Source organism: Eschrichtius robustus, chromosome 13 (assembly GCF_028021215.1).
Source record: "Eschrichtius robustus isolate mEscRob2 chromosome 13, mEscRob2.pri, whole genome shotgun sequence".
NCBI classification, from domain to species: domain Eukaryota; kingdom Metazoa; phylum Chordata; class Mammalia; order Artiodactyla; family Eschrichtiidae; genus Eschrichtius; species Eschrichtius robustus.
The window spans coordinates 88,420,643-88,436,557 of NC_090836.1; the positions used below are offsets into that span (position 1 = coordinate 88,420,643).

The window sequence follows — 15,915 nt, forward strand, 5'->3', positions numbered from 1 at the left end:
CAGTGGTTAAGAATCTGCCTGCCAATGCAGGGGAAAATGGGTTCTATCCCCGGTCCGGGAAGATCCCACAAGCCATGGAGCAACTAAGCCCGTGCACCACAATTACTGAGCCTGTGCTTTAGAGCCCGCGAGCCACAACTACTGAGCCCGCGTGCCACAACTACTGAAGCCCACACGCCTAGACCCCATGCTCCACAACAAGAGAAGCCACCACAATGAGAAGCCCGCGCACCGCAAGGAAGAGTAGCCCCCGCTCGCCACAACGAGAGAAAAGCCCGCGTGCAGCAACAAAGACCCAATGCAGCCAAAAGTAAATAAATAAATAAATTTATTTTTTTAAAAATAAGACAATTAGACAGTTAAGAGTAGCTCTCTCTGAAAGGTGGGATTATCAATGGTTTTACTGTTTTTATTTCAGTTACACTTTTTTCTATTATAAGCATGTGTCACTTGGCTAAGAAAAGTAAGACCCCATTTTTCTCCAATGAGACTGTAGTGGTGTCTTCGTTGCTGCTGTTGTTGTTATTTGTATGTGGTTTTCTCTGGGGGGTGGGGTTTCTACCCTTTTTGGTTTTAATGACAGAACACAGAGTGGGTGCTGGTGCTGGGAATGGGCAGCCTCACTCCTTGATGTTTAGTAAGAGTATAAACCAGTTCGAACTTTCCAGAAAGCAGGGTGGCAATAAGTACCAAGAGATGCAGATAAAGATTTATACCCAAAGATTTCACTGCAGTTATATTAAAAAGCAAAACCTGGGGGAAAGCATGCTCCATCTGGAGGCCCAAACATACACATCTCAGATATCTGAACTCAGGAACCAAACATGTTAACAGGAAAATGTTCAAACAGAAAAGCTGAAATGCACTTGAAAATCCTTGAAGTTCAATTTTTTGGTAATGGAAAAACCACAGTCCCAGAGACATTAAGATGTCATTTTTCTTCAATTAATTAGACTTTTTCTTTTTGGAATATGCCGTAGACATCAAGCTGTTCTCCTAGAAAAAGAATACAAAGATATGAAGCCCCTGAAGAAGAAAAGGAAGAAGAGAAAAGTGGGGGGGGAAAAACTTTTTCCCAGAGAATTTTAGAGCTTCAAAAAACAGAAGAAAAGCCTCCTTTTTCCCCCATTCACAGTCAGCCCTCCGTGTCCTTGGGTTCCACATTCACGAATTCGACAAACCAACTGCAGAATGAAAATATTCCCCCCAAAAAATTTTTTTCCAGAAAGTTCCAAAAAGTAAAACTTTCCCACATACCAGCAACTATTTACACAGCCTTTACACTGTATTTACAACTATTCACAGCATTTACATTTATTAAGTATTAAAAGTAATCTAGAGATGATTTAATGTATATGGGAGGATATGCTTAGGTTATAAGCAAATACTATGCCATTTTATATAAGGGACTTGAACACCCGTGTATTTTGGTATCCTCAGGGGTCCTAGATCAAATCCCCTGGGGACCTAGGAATAACTATACTACCACAAAGCTTTCTTTGAATCTTCCCAGTTCTCAATGGACCAACAAGTTATCCTAGTGGCTAATAATTATGTGCATTTGCGATGTGCCAGGCACCATATGAAGCAATGTGAATGGACCCCACTTAACATGAGACACTAGTTATTATCCCCACTTTCCAGGAGGAAAATGAAGATGAGACAAGATTACCAGCTCGAGGTCACATTTCTTAGCTCATGACATATTTCTATGTTCCTACATCAACAAAAGTTAGAGTAGATTTCAAATATTTATTTTTCCTAATTTGATCAAATCTTAACTTCTGCTTATATTTCACAATACTCCTATATTTCATGAATATTAATACTCAAAATATTTTATGAATTAGTTCATATTCACTTAACATAGCTTCAAATTCTCTTTTTAAAGGTCACGTATAGATTGAAAACAAGGTTTCAAAATTTCTTTCAGAAGTATACATATAGGGGCTTCCCTGGTGGCGCAGTGGTTAAGAATCCGCCTGCCAAGGCACGGGACACGGGTTAAAGCCCTGGTCCGGGAAGATCCCACATGCCACGGAGCAACTAAGCCCATGTGCCACAACTACTGAGTCTGTGCTCTAGAGCCCGCGAGCCACGACTACTGAGCCCTTGTGCCACACCTACTGAAGCCTGCGCGCCTAGAGCCCACGCTCTGCAACAAGAGAAGCCACCACAATGAGAAGCCCACACACCTCAACAAAGAGTAGCCCCAGCTCACTGCAACCAGAGAAAGCCCATGCAGCAACGAAGACCCAACGCAGCCAAAAATAAATAAATAAAATAAATTTTTTTTAAAAAGTATACATATAGACTGAAAATACATGAAAAATAAAAGTGTAGGGACTCGTATCTAAGGTGAAGCAGTATTTACATCTCTCCCACTGTTTCCACAAGTGAACTCAAGATTCCACAGCCAAATTTTAAACCCTTAAACTTCTCATCTATAACTGTCAATTAAAAAATAACAAGGAAAAGACAAACCCCACTATAGGTGATTTCTCTCTTAGCAAACTTCACCACATGACAACTTCCTTCTGTGAAGTAACACTTGGGCAAAGGCCAGTCAGTTCTGCCACTGACAATTTCACATTCTCTGAAAAATGTGAATTTGTTTTGGTGCAACTGATACGTTAGGGAACAATTTGACCATAACACAAGTTTCACGTGTATATTTAGACTGTTGTTTCGTGCCAACAAATGTTATTTGATATGATTATGTCCACGTAATACTCTTTCTGCTGATAATCAGTTACAGTCAGGGAAAGAAAACTGAGGAGCAAGTGTGACTTGGGATCAGACAATTCATAAGAGCGTACTACTATCAGACCTTACAGATTTTAAGACAACTCTTTTTATACAGATGGCCAATAGGCACACGAAAGATGCTCAACATCGCTAAGTATTAGAGAAATGCAAATCAAAATTACAACGAGGTACCACCTTACATCAGTCAGAATGGCCATCATCAAAAAGTCTACAAACAATAAATGCTGGAGAGGGTGTGGAGAAAAGGGAACCCTCCTACACTGTTGGTGGGAATGTAAATTGGTGCAGCCACTATGCAGAACAGTACGAAGGTTCCTTAAAAAACTAAAAATAGAATTACCATATGACCCAGCAATCCCACTCCTAGGCATATATCAGGAGAAAACCATAATTCAAACAAATACATGCACCTCAGTGTTCACTGCAGCACTATTTACAATAGCCAAGACATGAAAAAAACCTAACTGTCCATCAAGAGATGAATGATAAAGATGTGGCACATATATACAAGGAAATACTACTCAGCCATAAAAAAGAATGAAATAATGTCATCTGTAGCAACATGATGCAACTAGAGATGATCATACTAAGTGAAGTAAGTCAGACAGAGAAAGATAAATACCATATGATATCACTTATATGAGGAATCTAAAATATGACACAAATGAACTTATCTATGAAACAGAAACAGACTCACATCGATAGAGAACAGACCTCTGGTTGCCAAGGAGGGAGAGAGGTGGGGGAGGGATGGAGTGGGAGGCTGGGGTGAGCAGATGTAAGCTATTATACATAGAATGGATCAGCAACAAGGTCCTACTGTACAGCACAGGGAACTATATTCAATATCCTGTAATAAACCATGATGGAAAAGAATGTTAAAAAGAATGTGTATATATATATAACTGAATCACTTTGCTGTGCAGCAGAAATTAACATAACATTGTAAAACAACTATACTTCAATTAAAAAAAATTTTTTAATAAAATAAAAGCAACTATTTTTAGCCAGAAACTGTTTTCTCCAGTATCTCCAAAAACCGTTCAGTTGTTAACCACTTTTACTTCTGCAACAGCCCAACAAAAGATGCCAAGATGAAACCACGTATCTAAGGCATCCTATCCTTTTCTCCACGAAGGTGAACATCTATGGGGTTCCCTGCCCAGCACGCCCCAACCCTCAGATAAGCAATGGCCCTTCCCCACCTCTGAACACACACATTCTGGGCTCTTCCAGGACCCTGCCCGACCCCTCCAGCCACAGCTGTTCAGACTAGAACACCTGACTTGCACTGGACCACTTCCAGGGTCCCACCTCCAGGGTGGGTACCTACCTCAAGCCAGGCTAAACCAGAGTCCTCCCCTCATTTCTTTGTCTTTACTATATAGCTTTATTGAGGTACAAATGATACATAATAAATTGCACACAGAGCATACAGTTTGATGAGGTTTGACATACATACACACCTACAAAGCCATCATCAAAATAAAGATAATAAGCGTACATCTAACATCTCCAAACATTTCCTCACACCTTTTTGAATCCCACCTCTCCCTCAGTCCCTTGATCCCCGCCCATCCCCAGGCAACCGCTGTTCTTCTTTCAGTCAGATTCGTTTGCATTTTCTAGAACTTTATATAAATGGGAATCATACATGTGTAATATGTTTGTAAATTGATTTTCCCGCTTACTAAACCCTCAGGAATTTTTTCAATAAGCACCCACTATGTGCCAGATGCTGTACAGAGGATTGTGCAGGGATTATTAAAAAAAATAATAATAAAGCAAAGGCTCTGTAGTGAGCAACATCCCAGGCAGTGGGGAAGACCAAGAAACATCACTCTGACAGGTGGAGACAAGAGGAACTTAACACCGGGCTGGGCGGAAGTCATTCTATTGCGTTTATTCATCTCAAAAGAAGCTTTCATTTTTCCAGGACTTTAGATATTTGCACCATCTCCAGGGAAAAGCAATCCATGACAAATAGAATTAGTCATCCAAATAATTTATAATACACATGACATTTATACTACTCCCACCAAAAGTTAAACTTATATCTTATTACTTTGTAATTCTGACTGCTCCATAGAAATCCATCAGGCTTCCTAAAGTTCCTAACATAAAATTATATGCAACTGCACTCGAAATAAAATTATATAAAGTAATGGTTTAATGACACCCTAATCTTAAGTCATTTAATAAAAAACAAAAAACTATTCAAAAGAAAAGTACATTTGTTTCAAGGGAAAATCTTTAAAAATTTAGTCATATCAGAAGATCAAATACTAAGCAAAACTATCACAATTTTTCATCAAAGCTTAGAGGAAATAGAGAAGAATAAATATCAGTGCCTTCCATATGCCATGCACTGCTTCCCTCCACTTTGAAACAGTCAAACCACATGTGGCCTCCTGTGGTCAGGACCAAGTACCAACAAGGCATATCAACAAACACGAGTGAATGTAAAAGCGAGCTTCCCAAATAATGAAGTCAAAGGGCAGGGCTAGGATGACACACCATCACCATCTTCTTGGAATTACCTACTCTCTGTGACTCAGGCCATCCAAAATAAAAATTGGCAGCCTTGTGATCACATGGCAAACTCAAGCAGACGCCGGGTGGCCACTAGCGAGGGCTACGGAAAAGGGATTCCTTCTCCAAGCAGAGGACTGGACTCCATGACCTCTAGCGGCCCCTCTGGTTCTCTATTTTAGGAACTTCCTTCCTACGTGAAAATTATGATGTGGCATGTTTCTCCCTTAAGCCCTTTTGCTATTTTTTCCTGTAGCCATGGTTCATCAACATCACACACCTAAACAAAAGATTTCTAAAGAATGTGTCATGTTACTGTTCTAAGATACACAGAAAGGTATAAAAATAATACAAACAACACCCACGGCCCCACCATGCAGCTTAGGAACTAAACCCTCTAAGATGTCACCTGCATTCTCCTCCTGCGGAGGGGGTAAACACTACCCTGATTTGGGTGTTTAACATTCTTCCTGCATTTCTTTAGACTTTGACCACATGCACGTGTATCCCTACAGGTGATCTACAGTATTTTTTGTGTTTTCAAATCTTTTATAATTAGTATATGTCTGCAAATTGCTTTTTTCCACTCAGTCTTGCTTTTGTGAGACTCATCCATGTTGATATATAAGCACAGCTTAAGTTCAGGAGTCAACATACATCCTCTATGAAGGCCCAGTCCGTAAACACTGTGCGAGCCATACAGTCTCTGTTGCACCTGCTCAACTCTGACATCATAGCACAAAAGGAGCCAAAAAATATATACATGGAAACGAATGAGTGTGGCTGTGTTCCGATAAAACTTAACTAGAGGCTAGATTTGGTCCGTGGACTGTAATTTGCAACTCTTCCCATAGTAAACATTATTTCCTTTCAACGCCATTTTGGTACTTGTCTGATACTCATACAAGCTGGTTTCCTTTGGTTTGCATTTGCCCGAGATGTCGTCTCCCATTCTGTTAACTTCAACCTTTTCGACATCTTTATTTTGGGGTGTATCTCTTTAAACAGCACCTAGCTAGATTGTGTTTCTTATATCTGATCTAACGATCTTTTAATCTGAGTTTATCATGATCACTGATATATTTGGAATTATTTCCACCATCATCCTTCATGGTATTTCCTGCTTTTTCTCAGTTTCTTTTACCTCTTCTCCTGCTCTCTTTCGGACTGATTTCTATATTGTCAATGTGTGTTTAGATTTACTCACAGGTCTACCAATTTCTTTGCTCTCCCTTTGGGGCTAGGTTGAAGGTCTATTCATCCAGGAAGAGTTTGCATTTGCTTCTATCAGGAAACCCTGGATGCTATCACCCTGGAACCACATTTAGTTAATTTCTCATCTTGAGATTCCACAAGCAGACCACGCAAGCAGAATAAATTCAAACCCAAGCCCATGTGAGGACTAGCCTATGATTACAAGTCATGGGGAGACTTTCACAACACCCCACGCACACACAGGAAAAAGTCTAGAGCAGAGACCAAGAGTGACAAATTTCCCTATTGTCTCTGCATGGAAGGCAGCCCTTTGTAGGTCTTATATATATATATATATATATATATATATATATATATCCGTATATATAAGACCTACAGCCTTTATATATATATTCTTCACTGGATAGTCTCAGACGGGGTGTGTGTGTGTGTGTGTGTGTGTGTGTGTGCGCGCTCACAGCAGGATAGAATTTACAGGCATCTGTGTGTGTGTGTGTGTCCTCGCAGCAGGATAGAATTTACAGGCATCTGTGTGTGTGTGTGTCCTCACAGCAGGATAGAATTTACAGGCATCTGTGTGTGTGTGTGTGTGTGTGTCCTCGCAGCAGGATAGAATTTACAGGCATCTGTGTGTGTGTGTGTGTGTGTGTGTGTGTGTGTGTGTGTGTGCGCCCTCCCAGCAGGATAGAATTTACAGGCATCTGTGTGTGTGTGTGTCTGTGTGTGTGTGTGCGCCCTCCCAGCAGGATAGAATTTACAGGCATCTTTGTGTGTGTGTGTGTGTGTGAGCGCACACGCACACACTCCCGCCCAGCAGGCACGGCCAATAAAACCCAACAAATTCTCCCAAGACTGTAACACCTTCAGGGCTGCTCACTAGTCTTCATTTTTAGTCCCTGTGATTTCTCTTCAGTTTCTCAGAGCTCAGCTATACAGGCAAACAATGCTCTTTGTATTTTTCATCTGCATGTGAATATCCCATACAAAAAGGTTTTGAGACTATCTAGTCTGCCAAATTGCTGGAAGCCAAAATCCAAAAGAAATTTAAAACACAGAGCATGTCTGTGTTTCTACGTGTCTTCAAAAGCTCAATTAAGGATTGGTTTCCAACCCCAGCCTGTAAAAATACAGATTCCTAGGCCCTGGCTCCATGCCTTCTGAATCAGAATCCCCAGGGCTAGGGCCTCGAAGTCTTTGGTCTTAAACAAGCTCCCAGGTGATTCTGATGTGCCCATCAAGTTTGAGAACCACTGAAAAATGCATATATTTTTAATTCTACTTACCTTCAAAAACTGGCAAAAAAATTATCTTTTCATCTCCTTTTTATCTCCTTTCACATCCTGTTTATGCTACCCAGGATGCCCTAGTGAAAAAGGGAAAAAAATTCTAGATTTCAGCCCCTCCCTCTATGCTGATGGGTCACCCTACCACCTCCACACAGTTTCAGAAAACCTCAAACATGTCAGGCCCCAAACAGGTCATTATTCCAGACAGACTTCTGGATGTTATGTGCAAATTTTAATCTAGAAAACAGTCCCCATGCTGAGTTCCACCTCCATAAGCATCCCATCACATGTCAGTCCTTCACGCTTTCTTGCACGACAACAGAGGGGATAAATGAGCAGTGGACTCGCCAAATGAGACAGATGCTTCAGAAACCCCTTGGAATTATATACAAAATAGTTTGTGTGTGTGTGTGAGTGCTTGTGTTATGTGCAATAGTACAAATGTGTATATTTTTCTAAAAACAATATACAGCTTTCTCCAGATTCTCTAAGGGTCCCTATTATTCTCTCTGCTGCATAGAAAATGCATGTTTCATTCTCCAAAGAAGACACACAGATGACCAACAGGCACATGAAAAGATGCTCAACATCACCAACTATTAGAGAAATGCAAATCAAAACTACAATGAGGTACCACTTCACACCGGTCAAAATGGCCATCATTAAAAAATCTACAAATAACAAATGCAGGAGAGGGTGTGGAGAAAAGGGAACCCTCTTACACTGTTGATGGAATGTAAATTGGTGCCACCATCATGAAAAAACAGTATGAAGGTTCCTCAAAAATCTAAAAACGCAGTTGCCATATGATCCAGCAATCCCACTCCTGGGCATATAACATATAATTATATAATTATTAATTATAGAACGATAATTCAGAAAGATACATGCACCCCTATGTTCACAGCAGAACTCGTCACAATAGCCAAGACATGGAAACGACCTAAATGTCCATCGACAGATGAATGGACAAAGATGTGGTACATATATACAATGGAATGAATGGATAAAGATGTGGTACATATATACAATGGTATACTACTCAGCCATAAAAAAAGAACGAGGGCTTCCCTGGTGGCGCAGTGGTTGAGAGTCTGCCTGCCAATGCAGGGGACATGGGTTCGAGCCCTGGTCTGGGAAGATCCCACGTGCCTTGGAGCAACTGGGCCCGTGAGCCACAATTACTGAGCCTGCGTGTCTGGGCCTGTGCTCCGCAACAAGAGAGGCCGCGATAGTGAGAGGCGTGGCGCGCGCACCGCGATGAAGAGTGGCCCCTGCTTGCCACAACTAGAGAAAGCTCTTGCACAGAAACGAAGACCCAACACAGCCATAAATAAATAAATTAAAAAAAAAAAAAAAGAACGAAATAATGCCATTCGCAGCAACATGGATGCAACTAGAGATGATCATACTAAGTGAAGTACGTCAGAAAGAGAAAGACAAATACCATATATATCACTTATGTGTGGCATCTAAAATATGACACAAATGAACTTATCTACAAAACAGAAACAGACCCACAGACATAGAGAACGGACTTATGGTTGGGGTGGGGGGTAGAAGGGAAGGACTGGGAGTTTGGGATTAGCAAATACAAACTATTATATACAGGAAGGATAAACAACAAGGTCCTACTGTATAGCACAGGGAACTATATTCAATATCCTGTGATAAACCATAATGGAAAAGAATATGAAAAAGAATGTGTATATATATATAACTGAATCACTTTGCTGTGCAGCAGAAATTAACGTAGCATTGTAAATACTTCAATAAATAAATTTTAAAAAATAAAAAGCACATTTCTGGTTACAATTAAGGATTTGGACATTATTAATATACATTCTTGTTACAGATATTATTAGAACTTCCTAAAGTCTTCTTTAGAACATCTATTTTGAACTATTACCTCAAAAAAAGGGGATCCAAAATTTATTTGGGAAGTACTATATACCTCTGTCCTCCCTCTTGGAGAGTCATGTATTTTAAAGGCTCTGATTCACTAGCTCTGATAAGCCTATCGGTAAAGAAGCTCCTTTCACATACATTTTGCACATTTCTTTAACCACATCTCTCAGAAGATGGTGGAACCCAGTCTGAGAAACACCGGCCTAATTTTTAAATTATCTTACAGGTATCTCTTTAACCCGCTGCAGTTCCTTGAGGGAAGCGTTTGCATTTTGTGCTTATTCTATACACACTAAGCTCACACCATTGAGCTACACACAATCCTCACCAAACATCAACCAAGAACTCTGAATAAATCCTTCAACACCCTGTAAAACCTTCTTCTAATGCTTCACACTTACCCCATACTTCTTTCCACAACTTAATATACTTCATAGCCCCGGCCAAGTAGCCAAACGTTCTAAAAAGGGCAGGCTCTGGGATGACCTCTGAAGGGGGGAAAATCCACCAGGCTACCCAAACGTATGGTTGGAGTCACTGCTCTTGAAGGCACGAGAATGTTCCGTTCGTATGTAACAGGACAGGATAATTACCTGATGAGCACACAGGGAAGGCCAGGGATTAAGTTCAAAGAAGTCGCACACAACATATAACAGACCACACACAAATATATTCATCCCTTTAAATTATAATCACACAATGATTTCTTAGACTTTCACCTTTTTAGGGCAAGGTTTCTCAGTGTTGGCACTACTGACATCTGAAGCTGGAGTTTTCTTTGGGGGGGCGGGGCAGGAGAAGGTACTATACATTGTAGGATGTTTAGCAGCCCCCCTGGCCTCCACCCACTACAGGCCAGCATCACTCCCTTTCCCCCAGTTGTGACAGTCAAAAAGGTCTCCAGACATTGCCAAACATCCCCTGGGGGGGTCAAAATCCCCCCCTCCCTTACTCTGTTTGAGACCCACAGTTCTACAGGAAATTTTTGCCAGAGGTAACCAATAAGGACATAAACCAGTATTTCTTTTCCTAACAATACAAAGAAACTTTTCCTTGGGCTGAGTTTGACTTAAGATACATAAATATTACATGAAATCTCAAGTTAAAAAAATAAAAGGAACAAATTCCAAGTGAGGGATTTCCTACATAGTACGTGAGCAGTACGCCTCAAAACTGTCAAGGTGGGCTTCCCCGGTGGTGCAGTGGTTGAGAATCTGCCTGCCAATGCAGAGGACACGGGTTTGAGCCCTGGTCCGGGAAGATCCCACATGCCGCAGAGCAAACAAGCCCGTGCACCACAACTACTGAGCCTGCACTCTAGAGCCCACGAGCCACAACTACTGAGCCTGCGTGCCACAACTACTGAAGCCTGCGCGCCACAACTACTGAAGCCTGCGCACCTAGAGCCTGTGCTCTGCAACGAGAAGCCACTGCGATGAGAAGCCTGTGCACCGCAACGAAGAGTAGCCCCTGCTCGCCGCAACTATAGAAAGCCCACGTGCAGCAACGAAGACCCAACGCAGCCAAAAATAAATAAATAAAATTTAAAACTTTAAAAAAGAATTGTTTAAAAAAAAGAAAAAACTGTCAAGGTCATGGTAAACAGGGAAACTCTAAGACACTGTCACAGCCAAGAGAAACCCAAGGAGACATGATAACTAAATGCAGTGTGCTATTCTGGATGGGACCTTGGAGTAGAAAAGGACACTAGGTTAAACACTAAGGAATTCTGAATTAAATATGGACTTTGAAAAAAATATGGACTTTGGTTACTACTGATACATACCGACAATGTATCAATATTGGTTAACTGTGACAAATGTACCTAAGGGGTTCAGCACCCAATTCTGATGTGAGTTTTTTCCCCAGGCCACCAATTCTTCGACACAGCAGGGTGTCCTACAACACAACTCACTTCTGACACCTCCTGGGGAGAGCATCAGATCCTACAGGCTAAGGGCTCAGTCCCACAAGACTGCCCCCTGCAGAACTTCAGTTCCAAGTCCAGGTGGTCACCTGTGCCTCTGACAGACCGGCTATAGACCAGAGGTTCAACTGACCCCCCCTCCTCGGGGTCAATTAATTTACTAGAGTGGCTCACAGAACTCGGGGAAACATTTTACTTTCTAGATCACTGGTTTACTATAAAAGGATACAACTCAGGAAGAGCCAGATGGAAGAGATGCAGAGGGCAAAGTACACGGACAGGGCAAGGGATTTCCATGCCCTCTCTGGGTGTACCACTCTCCCCAAATCAATCTCCACGTGTTCACCAACACAGAAGCCCTCAGAACCCCATCCTTCTGGGTTTTTATGGAGGCATTTAAGGAATCTTCATTACACAGGCAATGATTAAATCATTGGCCATTGGCAATCGATTCAATCTCCAGCCCCTCTCCCCTCCCCGAGGGGTGCAGGTCAGAAGACACACAGTGCCAACTCTCTAACCACAGGGCTGGGTTCCCTGGCATCCAGGCCCCACCCTGTGGTTGCCCTGAGGTATTCTGAAAGTCACCTAATTAAAATAACAAAAGACACCTTTATCATCTCTGTACAGTACTTAGGAAATTCCAAGGCTTTTAGGGGCTCTCTGCAGTATTTCTGATTATAAATCTCAATATCACAGTCCCATAGTCATGAGAGAGGAAAAACTGCGTATGGGGTTTAGAGAAACATGCAATTTTCCTGTAAATCTAAAACTGATCTAAAAAATACAGTTTATTTTTAAAAACTTTTTAAAATTTTGAAAAAAAACAAAAAAAGAGGGTGGGAGAGAAAGGGTAAAACAAAGAGTAAAAACCATCTCTTTCCTGAGCAGGCTTCATTCTGGGAACCTCTTCAAAGAGAAGACACCTGAAGGGATTGTTTGGATTAAGGCAAGAGATCAAACACCAGAAAGCAATAATCAGGAAGGGAGAAAACAAAATTCTTTTGTCCTCTAGCAAACCGAAAAGAAAAAAAAAACCCTGTATATATTTGTATGAGCATCAGTACTTCTTCTGAGCCCTCACTCCTACGAACACAGTGTCAAGCATTTCCTGCATCCCCTGGGGCCGTTATTTATCTTCCCCGAGCTGGACTGTCACTTATCTGTTTACCAGCCTCCCCATCCGTGCAACTCGGGTCCCTCTCGCTTGGCCCGGGCAGGTGCTCAGCCGCTGTGGGCCCCTCCCTCTCACATGCGTCCATTTGTGAAATCAACAGCTTTTAAGCCCACTGGTACGTGCTTAATAAATGCCTGGTGAATGAATGCAAGTTGTGCATGTGTACAGACTTCAGCTAAAGGAGGGTAGGGGTGGTGCAGCCCCAGATAGGGTGAAGGAAAAAAGTCCCTGAGTTCTCAGGGGTGAAACAGGGACTACATGGGCATGTGCTGGGGGCGTGGAGACAGGATGGCGCACCCGGCATACTGATTCTCAGACCTGTAACACTTGAAAAGGCTCACATATTATTTAGTCCAGTGGCTTCACTCTACAGAAAGAAGACTGAAGAGATTAGGTGGCTTGTTCAACACCGCATGTGGCACTGCCCTAAGCTAAAGGAGACCTAGACCCTAGTGCTAACTAACTCACCTCCACCGTTACTAAGCGTGTCTAAGACTGAGTTATTTAATAGCCAGCCGCAATAGCTACTATGTCCTGAGCATCTGCTGGGTGCTGAGCCCACACTAAAAATCCTCACTTTATCCCCACATTACAGTTGGAAAACTCAGGTCAGAGAAAAGTAACTTGCCACCAAAGTCACAGAGCTAACAAATCTCAAAATCTCCCTCAAGCTGTCCTACTCCAAAATCCCCCTGGGATTATCCCACACCAAAGCCCAACTCTGGCCTGAAGCTGATCTTTATCATCCAACCCTTCAGCTATCTCCTTTGCCAGGCACTGTTGTAAACACCTTTCATGGATGGATTCACTCATTCTTCGCCACAACCCTATGATGTTGGTATCACCAGCATCCATCCCCATTTTACAGATGAGGAAACTGGAGCTCTGTGATGTCCCCAGAGTCTCACAATCTGCAGCAGCAAACCTTGTCTGTAAAATGTGATTCTACAAACGTTCTCTCCACCAAATATTCTCTCCCTGTCTCTCTACACCACCTCCACCACCACCACCACACCTCCAAAAAATATCAGTATAAAAATTTCTATTCTAAATCTTCCCTGAGAAAAGCAGCACCAATGGACTATCACTGGCCCTTTACACCAGTTCCCAAACGATCAGCGGCTACTGCAAGGCAGTGCAGGAAACAGGACAATGGGTTAGGGGCTGAGACAGACCCGAGGTCAAAGCTTCTTAAACTTGAGTCTGGCCTCTCTCATCTATAAGATGGGGATGTGGCACCTCCTTCCTAGGTATGGGGAAGAATTCACGGAGACAATTTATGTGTCTGACATTAGTATTTACTGGGTCCTCTTTCCGTCCCTCCCTGTTTCCCTTACCAACAATCAAACCAAGCTCATTTTATGTTCATCTGACCACGAAGTGGTCACTCCCTGGAATCACCTCCTCGCTGAGGTTAGTAGATAACTCATAACACTCCCAACCCAACCCCCTCCAATGTCAAGAGCAGCAAATCCTACCCCATCCCCTAAAACAAAGAAGGAAAATAAATCAGCCTCCGGACACTGCCACCTGCCTAGCAGCGGAATCCAGGGTAACCCGCCGCCTGCCGGACTCCGGCGGTTACTATTATTGTTGTTTATTAATAACAATACCTAAAGGTGCCTGGGGGTGACCATCTCCCAAGTGATGTCCGTGGAACCCCCAGGAGAGCCCAAAGCGCTTCCGATGCAGATTTCTGGCTAAAAATCCCAGGAATTTATAAAACGGCTTTCCCGACAGGAGAAAGGCAAGAGTTGTAAAGTTTCTGGAGACGCATTTTTCCGCGTTTCCCGGAAATCACACTGCAGAGGCGATGTCGCCCGTGGTTGGGGACAACCGCGGGTCACGATGGGGGGGCTCTGGAGGTCAGCAGCGGACCCACGCGGGTCCGAGGGTGCCGGCTTCCCCGATGGCCGCATGGGACGGGACCTGGCGCCCCAGCCCGGCGGGGAAGGGCCCTCTCACGTACCGAGGGTGCGGGAGGGCGCAGCCTCACTCACCTGCCGTGCTCCTCTTCGCCTCCCGGTAGCGCTCCCGAAGGTAGCGCTTCATGTCCAGGGCGGTCCCAGGTGCTGTGCATAAGGGCCGTGCGGGGCCCGCGCGCGACCGCCCCCGAGCCGCAGTCCGGCAGCCGCTCCGCAGGGCCGCCACCGCCCTTGCACCGGCCCCACGAGCCACCGCCGCCGCCGCCGTAGCCATGCCTGCCGCCGCCCGCCGCGAGTGGCGCCTGAAGACCGGTGCTCTGCCCGCACTCTGCCCGCTCGGCTGGAGGTCTCTACGTCGGAGCACGTGGGGGCGCGGCCCGCCCCTTCGGCCGCCGCGGGGGCGGGGCCTTGGAGGGGCGGGGTCCTGGCGGGGAGGAGTCTTGGTGGGGCGGGGCTGGGGGCGGGGCCTAGGCCGGGCCCGGTGTGGGCGGGGCAGCAAGGGCTTGGGCACCCCGGGTAGTCGCGGCCACGCGCGGAGCCCGCTACAGCCGCTTCTTGACCGTGTGGCGCGCCAAGGTGGCTGTGCGGTGGCGCGAACGCCCAGTCAGCCGAGGTCACATGGAATAGGATGACTCTGCTGGCCCTGGACCACGAGACTTGACCCCGGCGCCGCCCGCCGAGCTGCGCAGCACCTTCCTCCCACAGTCTGTGACCGTCCCCCCACCCTGGCTGTACTGACATGGTGTTTGTGACTCCGGCTCCAGGAGGCGACCTTTCCGCATTAATGGCCTCTGCAGTCTGGACCTCCCCTTGATCGCGGGGGCGGGTCTGGGACGTCCCCCGGCCCCTGGCTTGGATCCTTCCAGTCCCACGGATGAGCCAGCAGCTGGGACCAGGGCCCCCACGTGGTCTGATGTGCCCGAAAGGCACCCCGACTGCACAGCCTGGAAGGCCAGTGCCCCTCCCGAGATTTCTGCCTCGCGAGGGAGGCCCTCGGGGCACCACTCCCCCTTCTCATGCCCACGCTGACCGGCACAGTGCACCTGTCTTCTCTCAGACCTGCGAGGCTGCACCCGTTCTGTGCGTTGTGATTCCACCAAAGCCAAATAAACAGTAAACCCCACCACGCGACACTTCTGTGTGGATTAAGTCAGACTTGGCTCTTGCAGGAAAGTC

General features: G+C 44.6%; 1 protein-coding gene across 1 annotated transcript in view; it reads right to left on the reverse strand.

Moving 5' to 3' along the window:
- The window catches only part of NT5DC3 (5'-nucleotidase domain containing 3), a 66,019-nt gene extending 50,955 nt beyond the window's left edge, over window positions 1-15,064 (reverse strand). The window contains exon 1 of the mRNA XM_068561331.1: window positions 14,815-15,064. Coding sequence (XP_068417432.1) covers window positions 14,815-15,013 — 199 coding nt within the window. The 5' untranslated portion in view covers window positions 15,014-15,064. The remainder of the gene's footprint in view (window positions 1-14,814) is intronic.
- Window positions 15,065-15,915: the final 851 nt, after the last annotated feature.